The 24820-nt window shown below is 29.4% G+C and overlaps 2 protein-coding genes across 2 annotated transcripts in view; one reads left to right on the top strand and one right to left on the bottom strand.

Moving 5' to 3' along the window:
• Window positions 1-494: 494 nt before the first annotated feature.
• Window positions 495-23971, bottom strand: LOC129962719 (transmembrane protease serine 3-like). The gene is made up of 6 exons (XM_056076660.1): window positions 23861-23971; window positions 15552-15634; window positions 9482-9588; window positions 4555-4826; window positions 2969-3117; window positions 495-953 (listed from the first exon to the last, which is right to left on the bottom strand). The coding sequence occupies exons 1-6, from the start codon at window positions 23916-23918 to the stop codon at window positions 795-797; spliced, it is 828 nt and encodes a 275-aa protein (XP_055932635.1). The 5' UTR covers window positions 23919-23971; the 3' UTR covers window positions 495-794.
• LOC129962718 (protein Aster-B-like) overlaps window positions 21953-24820 on the top strand; it is a 53715-nt gene continuing 50847 nt past the window's right edge. Inside the window, exon 1 of the mRNA XM_056076659.1 lies at window positions 21953-22000. Coding sequence (XP_055932634.1) covers window positions 21981-22000 — 20 coding nt within the window. The 5' untranslated portion in view covers window positions 21953-21980. The remainder of the gene's footprint in view (window positions 22001-24820) is intronic.

The following is a 24820-nucleotide window of genomic DNA, read 5'->3' as shown; positions in this document are numbered from 1 at the left end:
GCCCGAGCAGGGGCTCGAACCCGGGGCGCCCAGTTCACGGCATAAGGGAAGACGCGCTACCGCCATCTTATTTTTTTATTAAAGCCGGCTTATTTTTTATTAAAGCAGTGCTTATTTTGTACGTGAAATAGCAATAAAATATTAATAAAAAGTGCCAAATCTTTTCCAAAAGACTGCATCTCATCTTGCCAAATAAATTTGTAACTAAGAGCATATTTTATAATCCAATAAAAACAATAATACTTCTTGTTTTAGAAAGCCAATAATTTCCTTCAATTATTAATATTATCATGAGATTTTGCCTTATTGAATGAAATTAGAACAAAAAACGAAATGAGAATTTATGATACTACAATACAAAGTAGTAATAATAATTATCATCATTTCGAGTGTTTGATCAAGGTTGAGTTTATATTTTTGTTCGGTTTTTTTTTCTACTCTATGAGATATATTCCAATGCCACAAAACTTTCACCAAACAAAAATTAACCAACATTTCAATTTTCAGAAACTCTTTATTGCATTTCATTTCAGATTACAATTTGACAACAAGAAATACACCTTCGTCAAGCATCAGCTTCTCCCATTCTTAGTGGAGAGTTCAAAATGTAGAACGAATCAAAGAAACGAATTCCAAATGCTTTAAATAATGATGGCACGTTTCAGGTCATTCATTTTGGCATTAGCAAGCAAGGAGAACCAACCAGCAGTTTCCCTCTTCGAAAAATGCGAGTGTAAGCTATATCCATTCCCGAATGAATAAATAAATAAAATGCAAAAAGTAGATAGAATGCTTTAATAGCCGCGTATTTGCTTGACCCAGGACAAAAAGTGTGACACTCTTGTGTAGACATCCGGGAATCCTCGCTTGGCACAACCGGATCCGAATGAAGTGAGTCCGGCAAGAACCCAGCCTCTGGGTGTCTGACATGCTAAAGGACCACCGGAATCACCCTGGAAAGAGTAAAAAAAAAAATTGCAATCAAAATATCCAATGTATGTAAAAAAAAAAAAAAAACATAACAGGACTTTTGAAAGAAAGCAAGAAATGCCTTAGAAAAGACTTCTAAGTTGAAAATGGAAAATATCCATTGTTTTTTATGATGCAATTCAAAATAATCGTGTCGGATTAGACGGAAATATCTCTATCTTCGCTTCAACCTCGACTTATATATTGGTGTTGTCTGCAGACATTGTTTGCTGTCTAAGTTATCGTCCTCGTGATTTGCCTGCGGTACAAAAATATTAAATATACAATAAAAGTAGCCTTCAAATGGCATCAAAACAATATGTTAATATATCTAAACTAAATTTTTTCAGAGTTAAAGGAAATTCTTTTTAATGTCTGCTATCTTCTTCCAAAATTGCGATTTATTATATAATATTGAGTTTTATAGTATATATTTATGGCACCTTCTATTGCTTGAAATAAAATTAATTAAATTTCGTTGTCCATTGATTTGTTTTGATTTATTATCTTGGGAATTATAAGATTATTATTGCTCATTTATGAATCATATCCAAATAGTGAAAATGAACCTGAGAGGATACTCCAATCTTCAAACTTCCGTATTTTATCATCATGAAGTTTTTCTTTTACTTTATATATAAAAAAAAATATTCATTTCTTTATTAGAAATAAGCTTCTTAATGCAAATCACTACAAAATTTAAAAAAAATGACACCAACTAACAGAAAATAATGCACAAAGTTACTATATAATGCATCATATTTGGTAAAATCATATAAAGAATGCTGTAAAAAATCAATATATGAAGATGAAATACAAAATACTGAATCGAAATCACAATAAATTAAAATAAATCTATGAAAGCAAAGTAGAAAATAATAATTTTATACTTTTATTTTTCTTCGCTGTAATTCTGTCGAACGGTAAATTATAGAGAAGAAAAATCGAAATAAATAATTGAAAATGAAGGAGCTTTGAAAAAACATGAAAAAGTGCGAAATGAAGTTAGAAGGTTTTTCCAAACAATGCTATTGTAATTTAAATTATATAAAAAGGATTTTTATGATTCACTGAAAGTTATAAGGAAATCAAGATTGAGGTAATCATTTCTCAATTTCTCACGAATCTGCATTTCTCTCTCAGATCGGCAAAAAAAAAAAATCTCTGAACATTAGAAAATGATTCATCAAATATCAATAGTAAAGAAGGTTTTGATCGTTTTTAATTTTAATTAGTGAAAAATATTTGAATAATAACCGTCAAAAAATTGAGAAATATTACGGACTTGGAACTCCGGATGCAGGAATTTTAATTCCGATTTTTTAAATTTTTCGGGAAAATTGATTAAAACTTTTTCAAAATATGGTTAATTACAACAGAGGTACAAATCAAATTAATTTCTTCATAATTACATTGATTGTTCCCTTCGATGGCAAAAAGTTTTTTCTACCATCGTTAGAAACGATACTAGAAGCAAACATATGGTCGCGGTGGCCTGGTGTTAGGATCTCGGCTTCGTAGGGCTTCAGGCTCGAGACCCGATTCCAACGAAGAAGTGGGTCTGGTGCACGTTAAATCCGTTGGGGCAAAATGTACTCCCACTGGTGTGTTGTGGAAGCTTGAAGAGAGAGGGGCCATCTCAGGTGTCGTCCTCATTATCTGACCGTGGTTTAAAGTTATTGTCCAAAATAGTTCAACGATTCAAGAGTTGCTTTAAAATGGGTTGTTAATGAAACTATAAGGAAACACAGGAGGAAACTTCTACATTGCATTTTAAAACTGGGTTTCAGTCTGCATTAAGCCACTATTGTGTGTTCTAATTTTCATGGTAATAAGTGAGATAGATTTATCTAGATATTGAAAACACACATATAAATGCTTTTATAAATATAGATTTCGAAAAATATTCTTGCAAAACAAGATATTAATAAAGCAACTAGTATTACCTGGATAAACTTTTATTAAACAAGATATTAATAAAAGTAGTTACTGGTATTACCTGGCACGTTCCTTTTCCACCTTCCATAGTTCCTGCACACAAGTGCCAGGCTTGTATAGGAATGCGGAATCGAGTGGTATAAATATTGCACTTGCTGTTGTCAAACACCTGAATGGCTACTGCTCTCAGGTCTTCCGAAGCTTTCGATGCTGAGGAGAGAAAAATTAAATAATGAGATATATTTAATGTTAATGTTAATTAACTGTATGTTAAATGAATAATTCTGAAAAAAAAAATCAGTCCTGAATTTTCTCAAAATGAATACTTTATTCAAATATACTAACAAAAAAAAAAGGAACAAATTCACGGATAATTTGAATTTTTAATATATGTATGTATCATAAATTAAAATTATCCTTGTCAATCAAAATATAGATGTTGTTGTTACTTATGGCACTTTACAAGCAAATTAAGGAACTGTCAGCGATAAATGTAGATGTAATTTTAACTACCTGAAATTGACTTTCTCTACCATTCAATATCGGGAGTCTCATTTAGATCGTTGAACTATCAATTCTTTAGTTAAGAGCGAAATTTTGTTCTGAGTTGATAAAAGATTTAATTGCGATGCCAATTGCGTCTTTCTATAGTTTCCATCCATTTGATAACATGCACCAAATTTTTAAAGATGAAATGAAAATAGCATTTATGTTTATACTTTCGCAATTATTTTTAATTTTAAATTGTTCTTTTTGCCTGACAGAAAGGTGCATAAATCCGACAAGATAGGATGCTCATGCCAGTGAGGCATTTATAATTTTCTTAATAAAGAAATTCATATATAATCCATTCAAACTAAATTCTTGATCTATATCAGTAAAAATGCTAGAGAAAAAATTTAAAATTCTTTTTTTAGCATAAACGTTAACAAAAGAAAATAAAGTGGAATATCAAAAGTAACTCTAATGAGATAACACATGTGATACTCAACAGCACACAGAAAAGATCCACTAACCCCTCCTTCACGCTTCGCTTTTTCTCGTCTGTTCTTTGTCTGCTAGATTAATCTCTTTTTTAAGAGAAGTTTCGACAAATATCTGATCTTGGAAGCTAGCCATTGTTCTTACACAACCCTTTTTTCAAATTTTCTTCCTTTCCTGATAAGACACTTTTTGACATTATCTGTCGTCATCCCACTTTCTGTCTTATGAAAAAGCTAAGCTTTCGTTTTCTTAAATTTCAAGGTTTTTAAAATTGTAGGTTGGTATTTACTTAAGGACGAGCAGAAAAACATTAAATCCGTGACATTTTTTTAATAAAATAACTTTCTTTCTGACTTTTTAATATTTGAACGCTAAAATAATTAAAGAAAGATCCTGAGTAGAAAATTTTTATCGAAATTTCTTAGATCAAAACTTCTTTTAGTTTTATCAGATTTTTATTAAATTTTATCTCGCTGAACATTTTTGATTGAGGAAAATACAAGATATAAACTTCTTCAGAAAGATGTTGAGTAGGCAGTCAAATTTTTTTGACTGTAACTGGGAACCAAAGTTTTTTCGACTCGTAAAGTGGTCGCGAGTGAAAAAAGTTAAAGAATCATTGATATAGGATAGCTCAATATTTTTTGAATACATATTACTTACTAAAATCGACCTTTCCCCATCCACTGGCTGTACACCACTGATTTTCAAAATTGTCAGTCTCAGTTGGGAGGCAGATGGGCTTGATGTTCGAACTGCTAGGCACTGGTTCGGCAAGTTTCATCATGGCTATGTCGTTGTCGTATCCATGGTACCATGGATAGTAATAAACTTGACTGATAGCGATTTTCTTCTCGCTTTCATCACGCTCTTTTAAGTTGTGTTCTCCAACACGAGCCTTCCAGTATGTAGGGTGTGGCAAGGCGAACTGTGGACTGCAGGAATTATTTATAATTAGTAGATCAGGCTATGAAGTTGAGGAATGTATGTTATTGTTTTTGTACTTGATTTTTGTTTTATTTGTATACTAACGTTATACTGGGTGTCCCCAAAATGACTGATAGATTTTTTTTAAAAATCAATAAAAATGAAGTAACTTCAGTAAAATCATTACTAAAGATCATTAAAAAAAGATAGAATGAGATAGAAATGTATCTTTTTCAGCTTTGCACTTGGGAAATCAGGGAATTTCCTTCCACCAAATTGCAAATTTTGCCACCCAAAAATGGCCTTGCACGCGATCTGCAGCAGATGAATTTAAAACAAAGTCTTTACTTGAGTTCTGGAAATTTTTTGCCTCAGACGGCGCCATGTTGTTGTTGCAGATGGGGGGCAACATAGAAAACACCGTTGTTTAATATTTGCAACATTTTTATAGCAGTTTTCATTTTTCCTATTTTGTAGCCTAATTTGATGGGATAAAATTCCTTGATTTTCCAAGTGCAAAGCCGTAAACAATACATCTCTATCACATTCCATCTTTGTTTTAAATTGATTTTTAAAATCCATCATTCATTTCTGGGGCACCCAGTATATAACTAACCCTATATATAACTTTAGTTATATATGCCCGAGGGTCGTTTGGGGGTTTATAAGCCCATAATTACTCTCTTCAAGATCGATGGCGGGTTCGAGATTCGTTTTGTCGAAGTCTAACATTCTCTTCTGATATGACGAGGAAGTCTAAAGAGAAAGATAGTGGGTCAGGTGTCGTCTTAGTCATCTAATCATAGTTGAAAATCCTGAACACCCCGTCCTATGCATTGTCATCTTATAGCTTCGAACGGGACATTAAATCTAATTAAGTTACACGTAGGGAATAATCTTGGCCAAATGGTTTTAAAAGATCTTGGCATTTGAACTGGCACTCTTCTCTTCAAACTCCCATGACACAACTATGGCAGGATGTTTAATTTCGGTGGATTTAGTGTTCACCAGATCCGCTCACATGGCAGATCTTAAGAGAAACCGGGTCTTAAATCGGGAACCCAACTATACAATAATCGAAACATTGCTCCTAGGTAATGTGTTTCCGCGATTGTTTTTGAGTAATTAATAAACTGTAATCAATAAACAGTGCACTCAAGGTTGCTTTAGTGTTTTTCCTTTCAGTTTTTGAGTAATCAATAAACAGTGCACTGTACAAAATTGCTTTAGTGTTTTTCCATTCAGTTTTTGAATTAGTCATTAATACAAATAATCCAACTTTTTCATTTTTATTTATGTGGCTCACAGAATGATACTAATACTGAAATCCTGATGCTTCATGGTGATGAATGAGAGCTATTTCGAATGTTATTTTCTTTCAACAACATTTTATATTAATATAGATATCCAAAGTCTAATAGATAAAAATTACTCTCATTGGTTTATTTACTTTTCTTCGGTCTTATTCATAATTCTGTTTTGTTATAAAATACAGAAAGATTACTAGTTCATTTAATATCTTGCATAAATCTGAGTTTGAAAATAAGATATATCACTGACTCTCCGACCCGCTGAATGACCGGACCGCCGCTACAGCAACACCGTCAGGAACTGTGGTTGATTCCTAAGGGCCATCACCGGTCACGGTACAACTCTTCCCTAAGGAAGTACGTCCCGTCATCGAGGGAGGAACCAGACCCCCATCTTTTCGTGTACCCTCTAAGGTGGCGAAAACCAACCAAGTTTCTAATCCAAATTTTCCATGTGCTCTCCCCCCCCCCTTGGGGGATCAGTTTGAAAATGAAACATCGCTATTGAGGAATGGACTCATAAGCTGAAATTTTAACCTTTCAAGTGTCATTAACATTGACTGCTGTACATTGACTTATATATATGATGGATCTGTGAATGATCTAACCTTCCTATGCTCAAACCGAAGTTTATAGCCCTCATGTTCACCATGACTAGTAAGAAAATTTCGTGTTAATGTGCTTTCGCAAAATAGCTTATGATGAAGGAATTTATCATATTGAGATCATTTATCTTAATATCCTGCTTTGACTAACAAGGAATATATCGATGAAGCTCAATGTATTAGATATCCATTATCTATTAAGTTTGATTTATAAATTTGAGCCTTCATATCTATCTGGACCAGAATTAATACAAAAAATACTTTTTTTTTTTTCATATGAAACGCAGTCTTTTCACTTTAAAAATAAAATAATATAAAGTATTCTTTAAGTTATATAGATTCTTAAGGATCCCAAACGGTTTTGAATTTCATGCTTTATCTCGAGAAAAACTTGTGAAGAAAAATAAAGGTGAAAAGTCTGATTTTGCATCAAATTAAATAGGATGAAAAATTGAATTTTGCAAAAAAAAATTTCGTATCATATTTTATTGTTACTATTATGAAATGAATTAGTAAACAATAAACCTTTTTACTTTGCAGCTAATTAACAAAAATTAACTCATTCGCATAAAATAAAACACGCGTTTCACGATCATGCTTCGCTAAAACTGAAACAAAAAATTATGACTAAGGCTATTAAGTTATCTTCTGATTTCATTAATGCGAAAATTCTAAGATAATCTCAAAGGAAAGCGAACATATCATACTTGAAATAATTCTCAAAATTCCAAGAGTTGCAAAAAATTTACTTTTTTCTAAAAAAAATGTCTCAAAAATATTTTACAAACAGTTATTAGTACATATTTAAAACTCCTTAACAAAGTATCGATTTTGCGCCCATCAATGGTCTAGATGTTTCAGCATAACATAACATGACTGAGGAAATGAATCGGAATAAAGCTACAGTTATGCCATTAAGAAACATTATTCATAGATTGATAGACCGATAAGCTTTGTAGCAACGAAAGAGAAACGCAACTATGTCAGTTTACTTTAAAAGTCTTTTAAGAAGGCAGCCTATCAACGTTTAAATAAAATCTTTGCTAAATCAAACAAGGTGTTCCAAGGTCGCTTTCACCGACAGAAGCTCTTTATCCCTTTTATAGCGATTTCTTGAATCGTGGATTGGTAGATTCTAGACTAAGTGGGAATAAAATCGTCTCCAATCTTTTCATTGTCGTGGTATAGAAGTTTAGAGTAGGAGGATACCAGCTCAGGTGTAGTTATCATCATCTGTCTGCGGCTCTAAATTTTGAGGACCGTTTCAAAATAACTTTTGTTGCTTTTGTTTTAACATGGTATATTTACATAATTAAAATAAATTGAATTATTTCAGCCTACGGTTTCCCATTATATTTCCTAAAATGTAGTGGCAACTTCGGTAGCGTAGTGGTAGCGATTCGCGCTCCTACCGCACAGGCCCGACGTTCGATCCTCGGGCTATGTAAGGTCGACTCAACCTTTCATCCCTTCATTTAGACGATATTCTGAGGACCATCTTGGGAACTAAACGCTGGGGGTTCCGCGTTAGGCTAACCACCTAATCGGGACATATGCCTTGCACCCCAGGTCCCTTGGTCAAGAAAGCAGATATGAACATTGTAGGCCTTGGCCCGCATGGGCTGTCGTGCCACTGAGTTTAGTTGTTTCTTAAAATGATTATAAGTATAATGTATAATGTAAGTATAATGATTATAAGTATTTCCAGAATTCTTTAAATATCTTTGTTTGTATCTTTTATCATTGGCTGTTTTTCAATACATTTATTTTAAGTATATTTGATTAATAAATACATTGCCTTGCTGTTTGTTGGGCAATAAAATGTAGAAAAGAATCCGTATCCATTATATGGAATTTTCCAAATTCACGTTGTCTAATATTCAGAACTGAGTAACTTTCAACTAGATGCAGAATAGTCTAGTTAGAATGAAAGAAGAATTTTGGGGAAAGTGTAGCATTTGAATTTTTGTCGAAGCAACTTTATCTCAAACTATACCTTTTTTAATTGGTCTCCATTTTCGTAATTGCTTCCATATTAAAGAAATAAAAAAACAAATAGTATTGTTCACATGACTTTAAATTTTAAAAAAATTGCACAAAAAAATAGCTTAAGTATTCAATCTTTTTTTATGATCTCCTTTTCCTGAAAAAACACGTGTTAGAACATTAGCTGTAAAAAGTTTCCTTGAAATTAATCAAAAAATTTTTCTAATAAACAAGATTTGTCGCCAATTTTCAACTGTCAAGAATGCTATAAAAATTATTAAAACGGTAGCAAAAGATTTTTGAGTAGCAGAATGTCCTGGTTATATTCATTATTAATGCGTTAGACGCCTTAGGAGACCATTTGATTTGCCCATCAAATTAGTAATATTTTTGAAATATATCAAGTTGAAAGTAAGATTTTCCAACTTATTTAGTTTTTGATTAGTTCGAATTATTAGTTGATGTAGAAGCAGAATAAATGGGTTATAAAATAGTAAACAAATGCGCAGAATATGCATTAATAATTGATGCATAAATAAAATGAAATATACGAAAGGGTTAGAATGAAAAACTCCTGATAAAGTCGTCATCTAAATTTAGTTTTATCGATTGTTAACTTAACATCTGCAAATTTTTTAAAAATCACTCATTATAACAATGAAAATGCGATTATTAAATTATTAACATACTAGACTTTATTGAATACGGTTATAACATTACGTTTTTCAATGAATTAGCAATTAATAATAAAATAATACCTACTTCATCACACAATGTGCGGCGGTGAGAAGCCATTGCTTATCGATCAGGACCCCTCCGCAGAAATGCGGAATATTACCTTTCTGAGGGTGATTTAATTCCAGAGAAACCTTAAAGAAATTAGAAAAGCAAATGTTTAAAATACACCAGTTCCGTTTTTAGAAAATTAAAACTAAAGTGAAGATTTTTCCACTTATTTGAAACTACTCATCCTCTTCTAGTAAATTGAGAATAAAATGGAGTCATCTCTCAATTATCTGGCATATTTATTTGCAAAGGAGAAGAATGCAATAAACTTTGTGATTATGAATATGATTTGATAATTTTATATCCCACTGATGAAGAAAGAGTATAAAAAATACATCTTCTCCTAATCACGAATTTATTCCACAATTTAACATAACACCTACATTTGTTTCTAAAAGGACTCTAAATAAAATTTTTTCATTGTCATCATTTCTTTTTTTTTATTGGTTTTCACCATGGTTCAAAATTACGAGGTTGGTTCCAGAGTAGTTCCAATGTTGCTTTAAAATGGGATGTAAATACTAGTAAACTAAGTTAAGAGGACAACAGTGCTTGGTTCAGATCAGAGGACTGAAAATTAGAGACTCGATTCCACTGATGATATGTGCTTGATATAGATTTCATACATGTAAAATTCAACGCAATGGCATAGACTGCCGAAAGGCAAAACGGGTATACAAACAACATGAGCACTACTTTTAAGAGAAATATATCATGAAAAGACGAAAAACATTGTCATATCCTAGGTGTCATTTATCGTAGCTACGCCACTGATCCAAAATCGTGGATGAAATATCCTCATAATGATAAAATGTTTGAACTAGAAATTAAGATGATTATTTATCGCATCGACCAAATTCATAAAATTGATAACAAATAGATCCCCACTTAATGATCCAATAAAATAAACAATGGGGTAATATTTTAGTGCTCAAAATTTGAATGCATATATATATATATATATATATTTACTTTTTCATATGCAAAATACATAATAAGAATGTTGCAAATGTACAAAAAAAAATCGAATTCCACATTTTGATGAATTTCCATATTTCATATTTCCCTGAATTCGATAAACACATTTCTAGAACTATGCTGCCTGTTTGTGAAAGAGATACTTCAAAACACTTTGAAATGGACGGATGATATTTGTAAATTTCTAGTAAATTTTGAACGAAACTCAGTCATAGATAATTTATCTATACATCTGTTCAAATGCTAATGAATGCAATAACTATAAAACTTAAGGAATTAGATAAATTGAATTTGGCAGTTTTATCATATAAAGTGAAGATAACGGAGTGATGATCTGTGTGTGCATGTAAATTTGCATGCATGTAAACGTAATAACACAAAAAATGCAACGATTTAGATTTATGAAATTTGGTATGTCTTCTTGTTAATAAAATTTTAGTTCTCTGTAAATTTTAATTTAAAACGATCGACAAAAAAATGTTCAAAATGCATTCTTTTCTATTCTATGAAGTACAAAAGACATATGAAAGACACAATTTTCTTGTGAGAAACTCGAAAAATAAAAATCTGAACTTTCGTGACATTCACAGCTTTGCTCTAAGACCAAAGCTTTTAAATGGGAAGAGGGGGGTTACACCTATATAAGAAATGTGCGAGAAAGTTTCAGGAGACCCTTCTCTCTGGTCTAAATGAGTATTAAATGTTTCTCTTTCAAAAATTAAATAAATAATTAAAAAATATGATTATTCACGATTATAAAATTTGAAGTACGCTATCTAGTTCCATTAATCGGAATGTAGCGGTTGTTTTCTGGCTTTTAATTGCATAGAATGGAGAAGTGCCGTCACATTTAAATACTGTGCAAGTAACAATAAAATATTTCGGAATTTGAGGAAAATGGATGAAATAATGGGTCTGAAACCAGATGTTTTATTTCAACACCTGGTAATATTTTCCGTGTATTTATTGTCTAACATTTCTATTTATCATTAGAGGAAAAATATTATCCCAAATTCTGCTCCATATTATTCGCAGAATGCCATGTAAAGCTAAACCTTCTTTTTAACAAATGATAAATTGCATTTCCATATATTTTGACAATTATAATTTGCTAAATTATATTTATCAAAATAATATGATAAAATTATGATTTTCTTAATTATAATTAAGTAAATCATACAAAGCATACTCTATGGCATTCAGATTGTAAGTTATCTCCTCGAATATAGAATCTCCTTAAAATCACCTTAGTTAAGAATTTAGGCAAGAAGAATATTGTAAATGTATCATTAATAAAGTGAAATAATAACCTAAAAGAAATCCGTTTGGGATTTTTAAGTATCTGAATGGCTTTCTGCCATGATTCTAAAAGGTAGATTGTACTTCCACCAAGATACTGTTACAGAAAAAATCCGAAATTCGTCCATTAGTTGTATAGAGAAGCAGCGCAAAAAGTTTAATAAAGGATAACGACACTTTATTCTTTACTTAAACACGATACAAAAATGACAAAACAATAGGAAGTGTAGAGGAAATAGCAGCACACAAGCAGAAAATCGAAAATAAACAATCATAACAGAATGGCTTCCGTATATGGAATGCTCTAGAAAAAATACTGGCATTTGGATCCTAATGGAGCTATTGCCAAGATTCTTGAATATTCGGCGTTCTTCTTACTCTCACCAAATTCAGTGGTCAGTGATCCAACATTCGTTCAGCATCTGTTAGAGTTGCCTGTAAAACTATCTTCCTTAATAGGAGACGTACAGAGTACAAAAGTAATGATATTATAAATTCGTAACAATATACTTCAAAAAATAAGCCCTCATTTTAAAAAGATGGAACCTCTTAGAATGTAGACGTTACATAAAGAGACATGAATATCAAGCTATATAAAATCTCATTAAGAAAATTACTCGGAAATCTTTTTGGTTCATTTATAATCTACACTAGATATTTTCCTTACAGTCAATTCTGAGATACACATATCACTTTTCATTTGGGAATTGAATTGTTTTAGATTGGCCAACTATGCTTTTTTTATATTCTAATTCATCTGACACTTTAAATTCAGGCTTGATATTTTCAATGAAATTCAATTTAGGCAGTGTGCTAAGTGCTTAACCTATTTTCTCTTAAATTATTTGACAATAAAATTAAAGTTGAATTGCTAACTGTATTCCCTAATTTCCTATTCTTTGCTGGAGGTTTGTTTTAATCTAATTTACTAAATACATGTTATCCTTACAAGGGGAGGGCACGAGGTCGAAAATTCAGTTCGGGATGATATTGAGTATGAAGGTAGTATATATTTAGAATGTTCACTCACAAAAATATTAAAATGCAATGGCCAGTCAATTTCGAAAAAATGGCCCTGAAACTTTTTGCATAGCTTATATACTAATAATGTATTGCCGTTGACGAGGCGCGATTAGTATAGTAATCAAGACACTGGCGTAGAAGCTTGGAGACCCGAGTACGATCCTGAAATAGCATGTTTTTTTATTTAAATATTTTTTTCCGAATTTATTTAAATTAATTTAGCAATTTACAAAAAGTTTTAATTAATATGTTTTTCATTTTTTATGCAAAAATAAATGCTTATTCTCCTAATACGTGGATTGCAATTTAAATTTTAGAAAAAATATAATCATAAGCATGAATGCATTTTTTAAAAATATTCAAAAATACTTAAATTAAGTTAAAAAGGGTTTCCATTTATATGATCTTATTTTTATAAGGAAAAAATAAATGTATTTTCTCTTAATACATAAGTTATAACATTTTTTAAAAGAAAAGTAATTATGTTCTTATATATTGTTCTTGAATTATAACTATAATTTAATTTTTAAGTGTTAAGATAATCATAAATTAATTTTATCTATAAAAATATTTTAAAATAACTATTTTTTATCTTAAAATTATTAAAAGTTTTAAATTTTGGGATTTTAATAATTATTTATAATAATTTTTCGAAGCTGTATTTATATCGGGAGTTAAAGAGAGCAGCTGAAATAAATAAAATTGTATCTCCAAACATTCAAAATGTTAATAATCGAAAAGAAAAAGTAGAAAGCAGGTGTTAAATTACAGAATGCATAGGCAGATGGTTCAAAATATGTTGTAACATACGATATGCTTTGTGCGTTACACGATTTTCTGAACAAAAGCAAATATTTTTTGAAGGTAAACGGATTTTTTCTTTCTTTTTTTTTGACGATTCTTTTAAGGTTTCTCTTGTGGATAATAATTATTTATAAATTTTGCAAGATGTCAAAATATATCTATTTTGTTTGAAATGTTTTTACGATAATTAACATTCTGTCTCTTGTATGTAATAAAAAAATCAATGAAATATTTTTATAATATCAGTAATTTAACTAACATTTATCATCATTTAAGTTATATATGTTATTATTATTCCTGTTTAAAAATAAAATTATAATTCAGTACTTATTTATAATGGAGATTTATTTTTAAAACATTCATTTTTGATTGATAAAAAGAGTTAAATACTAATTAAAACTATCTGTAATTTTATTTAAATAATTTTTTTAAAGAAAAATGCGTTCATACCTTATTTTTTTTTAAATCATATTTCAGATATTGAGAGAAAATAAATTTATTTTTCCATATAAAAATTAGTATCATATTAATTGAAATTATTTTTTAAATGTCAATTTAATTTAAGTAATTCTGAACATTTAAAAAAATCTATTCATACTTATAATTATTTTTCTCCCAAAGATTACATTTTAATCCAGGTATTAGGAAAATAAATATTTATTTTTACATAAAAAATGAGAAACATATTAATTAAAACTAATTATAAATTGCTAAGTTAATATGAAATAAATTCGAAAAAAAAAACTAATACAAAAAAGCAAAAAATGCTAGTCGAGGATCGAACTCGGATTTCCAATTTGCTTCGCCAGTGACTTAATCATCATACTATTCGCGCCTCGGCAACGGTGGCACATTATGAATATACAAACCATACAGAAAGTTTGAGGGCCGTTTTCTCTAAATTGACTGGCCATTGCGCTTTAATATTTTCATGAGTGAACATTCTAAATGTATACTACCTTTATACTAAATCTTATCCCGAACTGAATTTTCAACCTCGTGCCCTCCCTTTGTTAGTTAATTTTAAATTAAATTATTTGAAGATAAATATGAATCCTAAATATTTCGCTTATAGTTCTTATTCTTTAAATGAAAACCCAATCGAAACTGTCGAATAATACATTATTTTCTTATTCAGGATTGGGCTATTTATTATAAAATCGAGTATTTGTTTTAAAGATAAGAAATACTGCAACAAGCATTTTTTGAATTTGTGAGTTTTTCCTTTTCTTAAGAACTATCGTTTATTTCTCAGAACGTTTTAAAATCGTTTGAAACTTCTCTTATTCGGTGATAATCTGTAGGGTGATGATATTTTTCAGGGAACTTGGGAAATTCTAAAATTAAAGTAATAAAATTTTAGAATATTCTTTTAATACAAATGAATATTTGCTCTTCCGGTGGATTCTGAATGATACGAAATTTCCGAAATTTTAAAATGTTTAATTACTGTAACTAGATAGCTCGATTTCCATCAAATGATGAAGAAATGATATCTTCAAAGTATTCGCTCTTCACAGAAAAGCATACTATATTTAAGATTAGATTATGAAATACAGCTAAATCTTACTCATGTTATGAACGTACATCTAATGGAATTAAAGAAATATTTGAATAGGTTTAAGGTAGATACTGAAATTTTTTATTTTAAAAATCCATGACAATAAAAAACCTATGATGAATTAAGAATGAAATATGTAATAATGAAATAATAGAGCCATATCAGTTTTATTCGATTCATGCAATATATTCTCCTTCAATTTAATGCTTGAATGTAATGCACAACATTCAGTTGAAAAAGAGCAACACAACACATCCAGATACATTTGTCATGTACTTTTGATATCTGGTTTATTGACTCTTTTGCAATACGGTAGTCTTATATTCTTCATAGAAAAAATATTGCCATATACTATATGAAAAATCTTGCAAAGGAACTTACCTGCCATGGAAATTCACCACGGTTTGCCAATCGTCCACCTACAATTCTTTCACTGGCATTTCCATACCGTGTAGCACCACAACCTGAAACGTGGGAGAAAATTCAATATTTAATTTTTTTTCTTTTTAAATATGTCTTTTGAATGCAAGTAATTCCTAAATTTTCATGGAAAATAAAAAGAAGTTAATATGAACGCCGAAAACGAAAAATAACTCGGTATTCAGGAAATACAAGCAAAATTAAAGTTTTTGTACATTTTCTTTATGAAATAAAAAGAAATTTACTTCCAATAAAAATTCGAAAACTCACAATTGTTGCCAATTAAACAAATCCGATTTAATTGGAAATTAAATTTTTTCCCAGACGTTTTTATGTGAAATTATGGATTTCTGAAACAGATATAAAAAAGGATAAAAGTATTCAATTGCTTATGACCTGAAATGAAATAAAACATGAAAACATATATTCTGTTTCATTAAAAGAACTAAACTAGTGCATGGTGTAACAAAACAACGCGATTCATTAATGAATAAACCAATAAACGGCAAAATTGTGATTTTTGAAATAGCTAGATTTGAAGTAGATGTATAAAGGTAATAAAAACTTCGAAGTGACATGACAATGCAAAATTGCAATTAATTCGTGTCGTTCGTGAATTTTATTTTCAATTGAAATGCATTGTGGAGAGTCAAAATTATGAACTATAAAAAAAAATTAGAGGAAGAAAAATTAAAAAAATGTACATGTTTTATTATGCTAAACCTTTGTTTGCGCTTAAATTGCTTGTTTGCTGATAATGTGATTGTTGTAGCGTAGATATTTCCATATCACGAGAATTTCTTATCAAAAACAAAACCTGTTTACGATTATGAATGCATAAAATCATTTTTTTAATACTTAATAAAAAAAACACATTATTGGTGTGCTTATAGTTGCAATAGCAGTTTAACGATAGCTAAATTCTTGCAATGTAGACATCCAATTCATTAGAATAATTATTCTAAAACGTTTGAGAAATATTTATTTACAATTCTAAATGCAAAAAATATTAATTTCTATTTTAAAATTTCAATTACCTAACAGCTATTATCTTTTAAAGTTTCCTAATAATTCGGTATTGCATTATATGTGTCGAAATGTGTTAAATTACGCACTTTACAAAAATTCTGTTATTTGAATATTGAAGCAACTACAAATTCTTAACTACAAGGCGAAAATATGTAATAGGTTATGCGGAAATGATAATTATGTCATTTCATCGTTCCGGCGGAAGAAGTCTTCTCTCTGAGAAGAATGACTTTTAAAAATTCGTTTTCCGAGAAAAAATAATTGTTGTTTTCAGAGCTAATGAAATACAAGATTCATAGGAATTCTTTCACTGAGGACATTCTGTCAAAGTAATAATGATTGTAATCAGCGAATTTAAGTAAACCATGCGGTGTAAATTATACTATACGTTATTGTATCCTTTTAAGAACTTCTGAAAATGACTTGCCATGTATTTAAAATTGATTGTAATGTTTTTTTTTATTTTAAATACTAGTAAAATATGATTATCTACTTTTTAATCTTTTTACTACTGAACCGGCCTAACCAACAGTGGAAATTCTATACTAGTGGGTAGGTTTCTATTTCAAACGAGAGATTCAGGATGCAAAACGAGTTATCATCAAGGGGTCAACGCTTTACATCCTGTAACACTATACTGAAACAAAAACTGTCAAGTCAGTATAAAATTTACGCTGCCGATTGGGCCGGAATAATAGTCGAAGGGTTAAGAAAAATCATTGAAAACTTTCTTAAATTTTGGAGCTGATTATTTTTTTTATCAGTAATGATATATTGATATAAACATTATGAAATGTTTAGAAACACAGATAACCAGTGGTGTCCCTTTTCTCGTTTTTTTTGGGGGGGGGGAGGTTGTAGAGCATCAGCAGTCTTGAAATTATTTTAAAGGGTTTTTTGCTATTGTTGTTTTGTTTTGAAATATGTTTATCCATTTTTCGAGTACGATGAACAACGAAAAAATGAAAAAAATAATAATAATAATAAAGAAAAACAGAGGCAGAAGTCAAGAAAGAAATCAATAAGCATAAAATAGACAAATGTTAAATTTTGTCCCATGGCATCAATATTCACTCTTGCTACAGTGGTTACTAGTGGAAGAAAAAATAGAAAGTTGAGTTTAGTGGTCTCTGAGCTGCTACAAGTGCAGGTCCAGGTTAGAGGTGACCAAATGTGCGATTTTTTAAAACTTTCTTGAGTATGAAAAGTAGATAAAGTAATAATAGTCAAAAATTTTAAATTCAGGTCTCCACGTTTCAGATCACCGTGAGCAAGAAAAACACTTTTTTAATTGAAATACGTCTATCTGTACGTCTAATTCAAAACGTGCATTATTTTTTCTAAGACAAATAGAGATCAAACTATATAGAATTTAACATTTTTTTGGTGGACGAACTTAAATGTTTGGTAAATAATTTTTTTTATCCCATTATACAGTTGTGATTGTATTCCAAACAAAATTTTAAAACTTGCTGTGTTCAGTTCGCTTTTTACAACTTTCAAATTATTTTATGTTGTTACTGAGAAATTCAAAGGATCTATCTAAATTCAAACGTGGAAGAGTATGATCGTGTATTGAATTAAGTGAAAATTAACTGATTGATTTTTTAATCAAAACGATAAATGTAATGATAAATCTATAATTAACTATAAAATTATGATTAACCATAAAACTATAATTAAGTGTAGTGCTGCTAATAGGAAATTGTACTGCCACTTTGCTATCCTTCTAACAAGCAACGAAATTTAAGTAAAAAAAAATTGATTTTTTTTATAAAAACTAAAATTATGATTAAGTGTCGTGATATTATCAGAAAAATTTTCCACATTTTTGTTTTAAATTTTATCAAATGGCTGTTCAGTTATGAAGCTTCTATATGAGATTTATGGCGCATGTGCCTTGTCATTTTGAAGTATAGACAGATGTTATCAAGTTCGGTGCACCTAATAATATTTAAGAATATTTCGTTTCAACATAAACCTCATTAAATCCCTGGTACTGAAGTGACGATACAGACTGAATAAATTACAGAATTTCTGAGTTTAAATTTGCATTTAATTAGTGATTTATAGGTGAATAAAATTCTCAGGTACTCTCTCCTTTTCATATGCAAAAATAGTAATAATAATTGTTCGAAATAAAATATTACGCTTTATTAGGAATTTTACTAATTAGAATGTTCATACCAAATAATTGATATGCTACAATAAATAACATTTGATAGGATTCACATAACGTGTAGAATGCTGGATGAAATTGATACTCGAAATCGAACTTTTCGATCACAAATTTTCCATGCAGACATCGAGACTCTAGGTTTCTCATTAAGTGGTTTATCTATGACAATTTATATTTTTTCACAAATTCCCTAACATTTGAGTCAAAAAAATATCCTTTTTTCACCTCGTTATATATTGTGAAATACTTACAACCCAACACTTCCCATTTCGAGATAACGGAGTTGTTATTAAACAAATATGTATAAGATATAAGGTCATGAAAAAGGTCATCAGTGCAGTTTAACCTCCATATAAGGGATTTTAATCTGAAAAACATCTCTATATATCGAAAATTGTTCGAGAATTTTAGAAATTCAGCATTTAAACATTTTTGATAAATCAATGAAATTCATATACATATATTTAAATATAAATTGAATAAAACTGTTCGCATGAAAAAATTTTGATTACATATTTAAGAACAAAAATAGATTCCAAGTTTGATCCAAAAGAAGAAAAAAATTAATAAATATGATATGAGAAAAATTATTTCCACCATTGTTGAGGCAAAAAAATTATTTTAGGAAGGCAAGTCGTTTATGAAAAAGATATAACACTTTAAAAGAGTTATATTTCTAACTTGGAACGAAATTTTTATTTTAAGTTACGCAAAATTTGAATACTTTTTTTATTATAATTTACTCCTTAAAAGGGAATCTTGAGTCAAAGAAATGTCCTTTTTTTCACCTTGTTATATACTGTGAAATACTTACAACCCAACACTTCCAATTTCGAGATGTGAGAGAGAATAAAAAAATGCAAAAAGTGGAATAAAAAATAAAAACGCAATAAAATTTAAGAAATTTCGATAAATATGGTATCAACAACTTTGAAAAATTATTATCATATTGAACATTTTTGCAATTCTTTGATAACTTAATACTTTTAAGTTTTCTTTAGGCCAAAAGAAAAGATCAAGAACATCAAAAGATCAAGAACCATATTTCATTCATCTAACTTTTTGCTTTTATAAGCACTTATGTGTAGACAGTAGTTTTAGATTGTGGTTTTTCCTTTATCGCAATACCTCAAACGCCTGTCTTGACTTTCGAGGTCAAATGTTTTGATAATTACAATGAATTCTAGTTATGTACTTACAATACGAGAAAGTAAAGAGAAAGAAATGAAGTGATATAGCATTTATTTGCTGGTGCAGAAGTAGGTACATGAATTTTCAAAACAAGAAATTAATCTTTTTTCTAATTTATAACTAATAAATAAACAGAATAATTTTTTTCGATCGACCGAAAGGCTTAACATCAACAAACTCCTGATTATCGGCGGAAATGAAAAGGCTGGCAACCATCGATAATCTGTAATATGACAGATAAAGGTTTTAAATTAATGCGAAAATGCTTCTCCAGAATTTTTATCTACTGCAGAAGGTCAAAATGTTCAATTATGGCTTATTAAATAGTAGATTTCTAAATTTACAAGTTTTTTGATTTACTCATTTTTTTAAAAAAAGAACTTTTTTTAAGATAAAGTACTTTTAATACTTTTGTTTGAAGAAGTGCTTTTGTGGGAAATAATTCTTAGTAAAATACTTATTCAAATGATGTTTTTAAATTTATGATTGAAGATTTTTTAACAGCATTTTAGAATTAACAACAGCAAATAACCATGATTTTGTTGTATTTAAAAAAGACTGAGTTATTGTGCTGCGATTAAAAATAATTTTCTTATATCTTTTCCGTGATATGAATTTTTGTACATGAAATACTCATTGTAGTATTAAACAGCTACTTCTCTAAATACAGTACACTCTCGAGCATCCGGCATAATGAGGAGGAAGGGCAAACCGGATAACAAAAAAGCCAGATATAAAAGTTCTATGAAATCATTTCTTTGCCCACCAATATGAGGAGGCAACGATTTTATACCAAAATGTATTACGTAATACGTATTTTCTCACTTCTTATTAAATACTAAGCCTTCCCTTTATCTTTAGCCATGTAGAATGTGAACGCGACCGCGGTTCGAAGAATCATAAAAGCAGTTGCCGGTAACGTGTGAGTTAAAATAGATGACCCTGTACTGATAGCTTATATATCTTTATATACAACACTGCACGTTTAAAGAATTTATTAGAGAATAAATAAGATAAAGGATATAATCTATTCACATTTTTAACCTAAATTCTATAATACCTAATTTAAATGCAGGAAACATAAACGAAACGTCAAAGTAAATCGTAGGCTAAAAATTTTCTAAATTTTTAAGAAAATTGATTCAAACTTATTTTATTTTTCACTGATAAATGATTCATGTATGAAAAGCGAAACTCTAAAATAAGTCAAAAATTACAGATTTTAGTTTTTGAAAAAATCGATGACTGCTTCTGCAACGCCTTGCCTTCCTCATTTAAGTACGATAAAAGAAAACTTGGCCGGATAGTAGGGAAGCCGGATAATCGTGAACCGGATACTCGGAAGTGTACTGTATTCGGAAAGTTAAAGAATAAATCTGACAGATAAGAGGAATTTAAATATACGTAGTTTGAATGTGAAATGAAGAATATGGCGGAGGAATTTTTAATCAAAAACGAACAATGAAATCATAAACAATCCAGTGAGATTTTTAAAAAACAAACAAACAACAATATCGCTTGCCGTCGCAACGCTTTTATAAAAATGGAGAAAAAAATTTAAAAGAAACTAGCGAAATGCGTGCCAAAAACAAAACAGTAGCCAATCATGAATATAATTAAATGGGAGGTTTGATCATATATGTCTACCTGCAGCAATAAGTAATAAATTATACGACAGCACAAGAGAATTTGCATAGTAAAACACTTGTTAGCTATCATTAAGAAGTGAGGGTATATATATAAATAATAATTGCTTATCTTATCGGCAAATTAGGCTTTTATCACGCCTTACGATTTTTCGTGGATAAGATCTGTCGTATGAGAATCAATTTATCTTCCCAGGTGTCAATAGGTGCGAGTCTCTGTCGCTAAACAATATCAATAACAAAAGTGACATCATTTTTTAACAAAATAAGGAATTGAAATATTGTATCCTGCTTGTGGAAATGATCAGATTTTAAATCAGATTCAGAGTTTGTAGAAAAAAAGCGATGAATTCAATACCTTTATTGTAAGTTGATTTTAATATGCCATATCGTTTGTGAAAGTAATCAAACTTGATAACACATGAGAAAAATGTGAATTTCAATATATTTCAACTCCTGTGAGAATAATAAAAAGGAATAAAATAGTAAAATCAAAATGTAATGGATATTAGAAAATAGTTCACATTAATAATGTGATTTCAATTTTATTTGATTTATATAGGTGGAAATAATGAAAATCTAAAATATGTTTAAAACGGAAAAACGAAATAATTAAAATTTATATGGCTATTTTTGTTTAATATTAGGACCAAATGTCACATTTTTTTTTGTGCATGAAATCCATTTAACTGTAAATCGCAATTGTATCCCATCGTATGAGATGCCTAAAATTAATATCATTGTTCCATATTGATTTTAAATTACCTTGTCAAGTGAGAAACCAAGCAACTTATAAGTTATGCTACTAAGTTTGGAATTAATAGCTCATCTTTATATATAATACAACTATAAAATATTTATATTTTTAAATTTTTGCATAAAATAAACACTAAAATAAAAATGTAAAAGTTATGATAAAAGCCAAAAGTGTTTTAAAAACTGGAAGAAACGTGGTTTTGGTTTTAAAAAAAAGTATAACACAAAGAATTTTCCCAATTTAGAAATTTATTATATAATTTATGGAAAATTTTGGTGATAGAATGCGGAATTATTACCTAATTTCTGAAATAAAAAATAAGCTACATTTCTATCAGATCTTTAAATATTGGGGAACAATTGATAAACAACATGAAATTTCTTATTCTTTTTAACACTAAGAAGCATTAAAAAAACCGTAAAATCTTTTTAGATGAATTGAACATCTAAAAAGATTTTATTTTCTGTAGACTGTATTTCAGAAACTGCGAAACATTTTGGGAAATTACTATGTCAAATATGATTTAAAAATACAAATTTTAATTTATGAGATTATTTGAAAGATAATTTTTTTCAAAATATAGAATTTGAGAAAATAGCATTTAAGTATTTAAACTAGCATTAAAAGTGTAAAACTTAAAAGACATATAAAAATGAATGTAATTTCTCAAAAAATGAGCATATAAAAAATTCAACGGGCTTTATAAAGAAATTATTTTTCAAAAATTTGATATCTTCACTTTAAAAATCGACTTTTTAAAATACTCATCTACTTTAAAATCTTCAAAGTAAAAGATTTTAAAAAAATTATTAATATTTTTATATCCAGTTCATTTTAATATATCGCATCATTTATGAATGTAGTTGAACTGCAAATATAGGAATACTCGGGTGAAATTAGACAATAGAAAATAAATTCCAAAACGGAGATTTGAAATTAAAGAGACGAAATGTTAGAAAACATTAAAGAAAAAAAAATGCCAATAGTTAAATATTCCAATATCAATTATTGTATTATAGGTAACATGTAAAACAAATTCAAATCGGTTCATTTTTTCTTTATACATTAAATTCATTACCTTTAATATATTACAGTGAATTTGAAATTTATAAATGCTGGAGGGTTCTTAATGTTATAGGTTAATTCTATTAATATCAGAGCTGATTAAAAAAACATTAAATTTAATATGTTTCCTACTATTTGATTTTAATTCGTCAAATGACCTGTAAAACTGACTAATAATAGGAGCATTTTGTAATATTACTTATAAAATTTAGTTACATTAGATCCTAAATTAGATCCTGAAAAAACATGAAACCTGCGAAAATTAGTGAAAATTGTAACTTAATTACGATTATAGCTTAAAACAGTAGATATTAACATTGCTGTAGATTTTAATATACGCCGGATGACTTTTGAAAATAATCAAACTTTAAAACTTGATAGCAAAGAAATAACTGAAACTCACTTTGAGCAAAGGCATGCTCGAAGCTAATTAGAGCAATGAGTCCAGGAAGGAAGAACATGTCTTGTCGGTGTCACCCACAGGTGTTAGTCCGTGGAGGATGATCTTGGGATGAGACTTTTATACTCCCCCCGCCTCTTCCAAGTGAACTTGTTAAAACCGGCTTCCGTACGATTTGTTTGAAACCACAAGAGGGTTCGTACGGACAACGATCTTGCTTCCAGTTGTGCCGAGGAGGAGGTCAAATGGGAGTGCTAACTCATAAAAAAAGCTTACCACCGTCCGAAAAAATAGTAAAATAAGCAGTTGCTTTCTGGTTGCAGATGAGCAACGCGATGGACGACCATTATTATAATGACGATGATGAATAGTCATAGAATAAACTTTTTGGTGATTGAATATTGAAGAGCATGTATTCTCAGAGTATAAATTTTTGAGTGCAAATCTTTTTTTAATGATAAAAAAGTAAAAAATGGGTGATGATTTATATTTTTCAAAGGTTTTATACAATTAAAAATAATTTAATTGGATTCCGAATAAATTTATAAATTTATGAAATAAGATAAAGAATTCCATTGTAAAATTATGAAGAAATAACCAATGAATAGTTTAAAAGTTGCATTTAAAATATGTGGCTACGTTCGGGAGGAATTTTTCAAATGTTATAAAATAATTATATTTTTGAATTTTTTATAAAATAAAAAGAAAATTTCATCAAATAATAGCGCCTATAAAATAAAAATTTGTCAATGGAAAAGCTTAAAGTGTTTTAAAAACTGAAAGAAAAATAATTGTTTTTTTTTCCCTTGAATACGAAGAGAAAGTAATGTAGTCGCCAAAAATTCCAGATTTTGTCGAATTTCCACGTTTTAAACCTCCTTACCCCCCCCCCCAAATGACTATATGTGCGTCACTCTGCTTGTGAAGATTGCTCAGAAACTCTTTCAGCTTGACGGATGAAAT

This window comes from Argiope bruennichi, chromosome 3 (genome assembly GCF_947563725.1).
Source record: "Argiope bruennichi chromosome 3, qqArgBrue1.1, whole genome shotgun sequence".
In the NCBI taxonomy this organism is placed as follows: Eukaryota; Metazoa; Arthropoda; class Arachnida; order Araneae; family Araneidae; genus Argiope; species Argiope bruennichi.
This window is presented reverse-complemented; position numbering and strand designations above follow the sequence as displayed.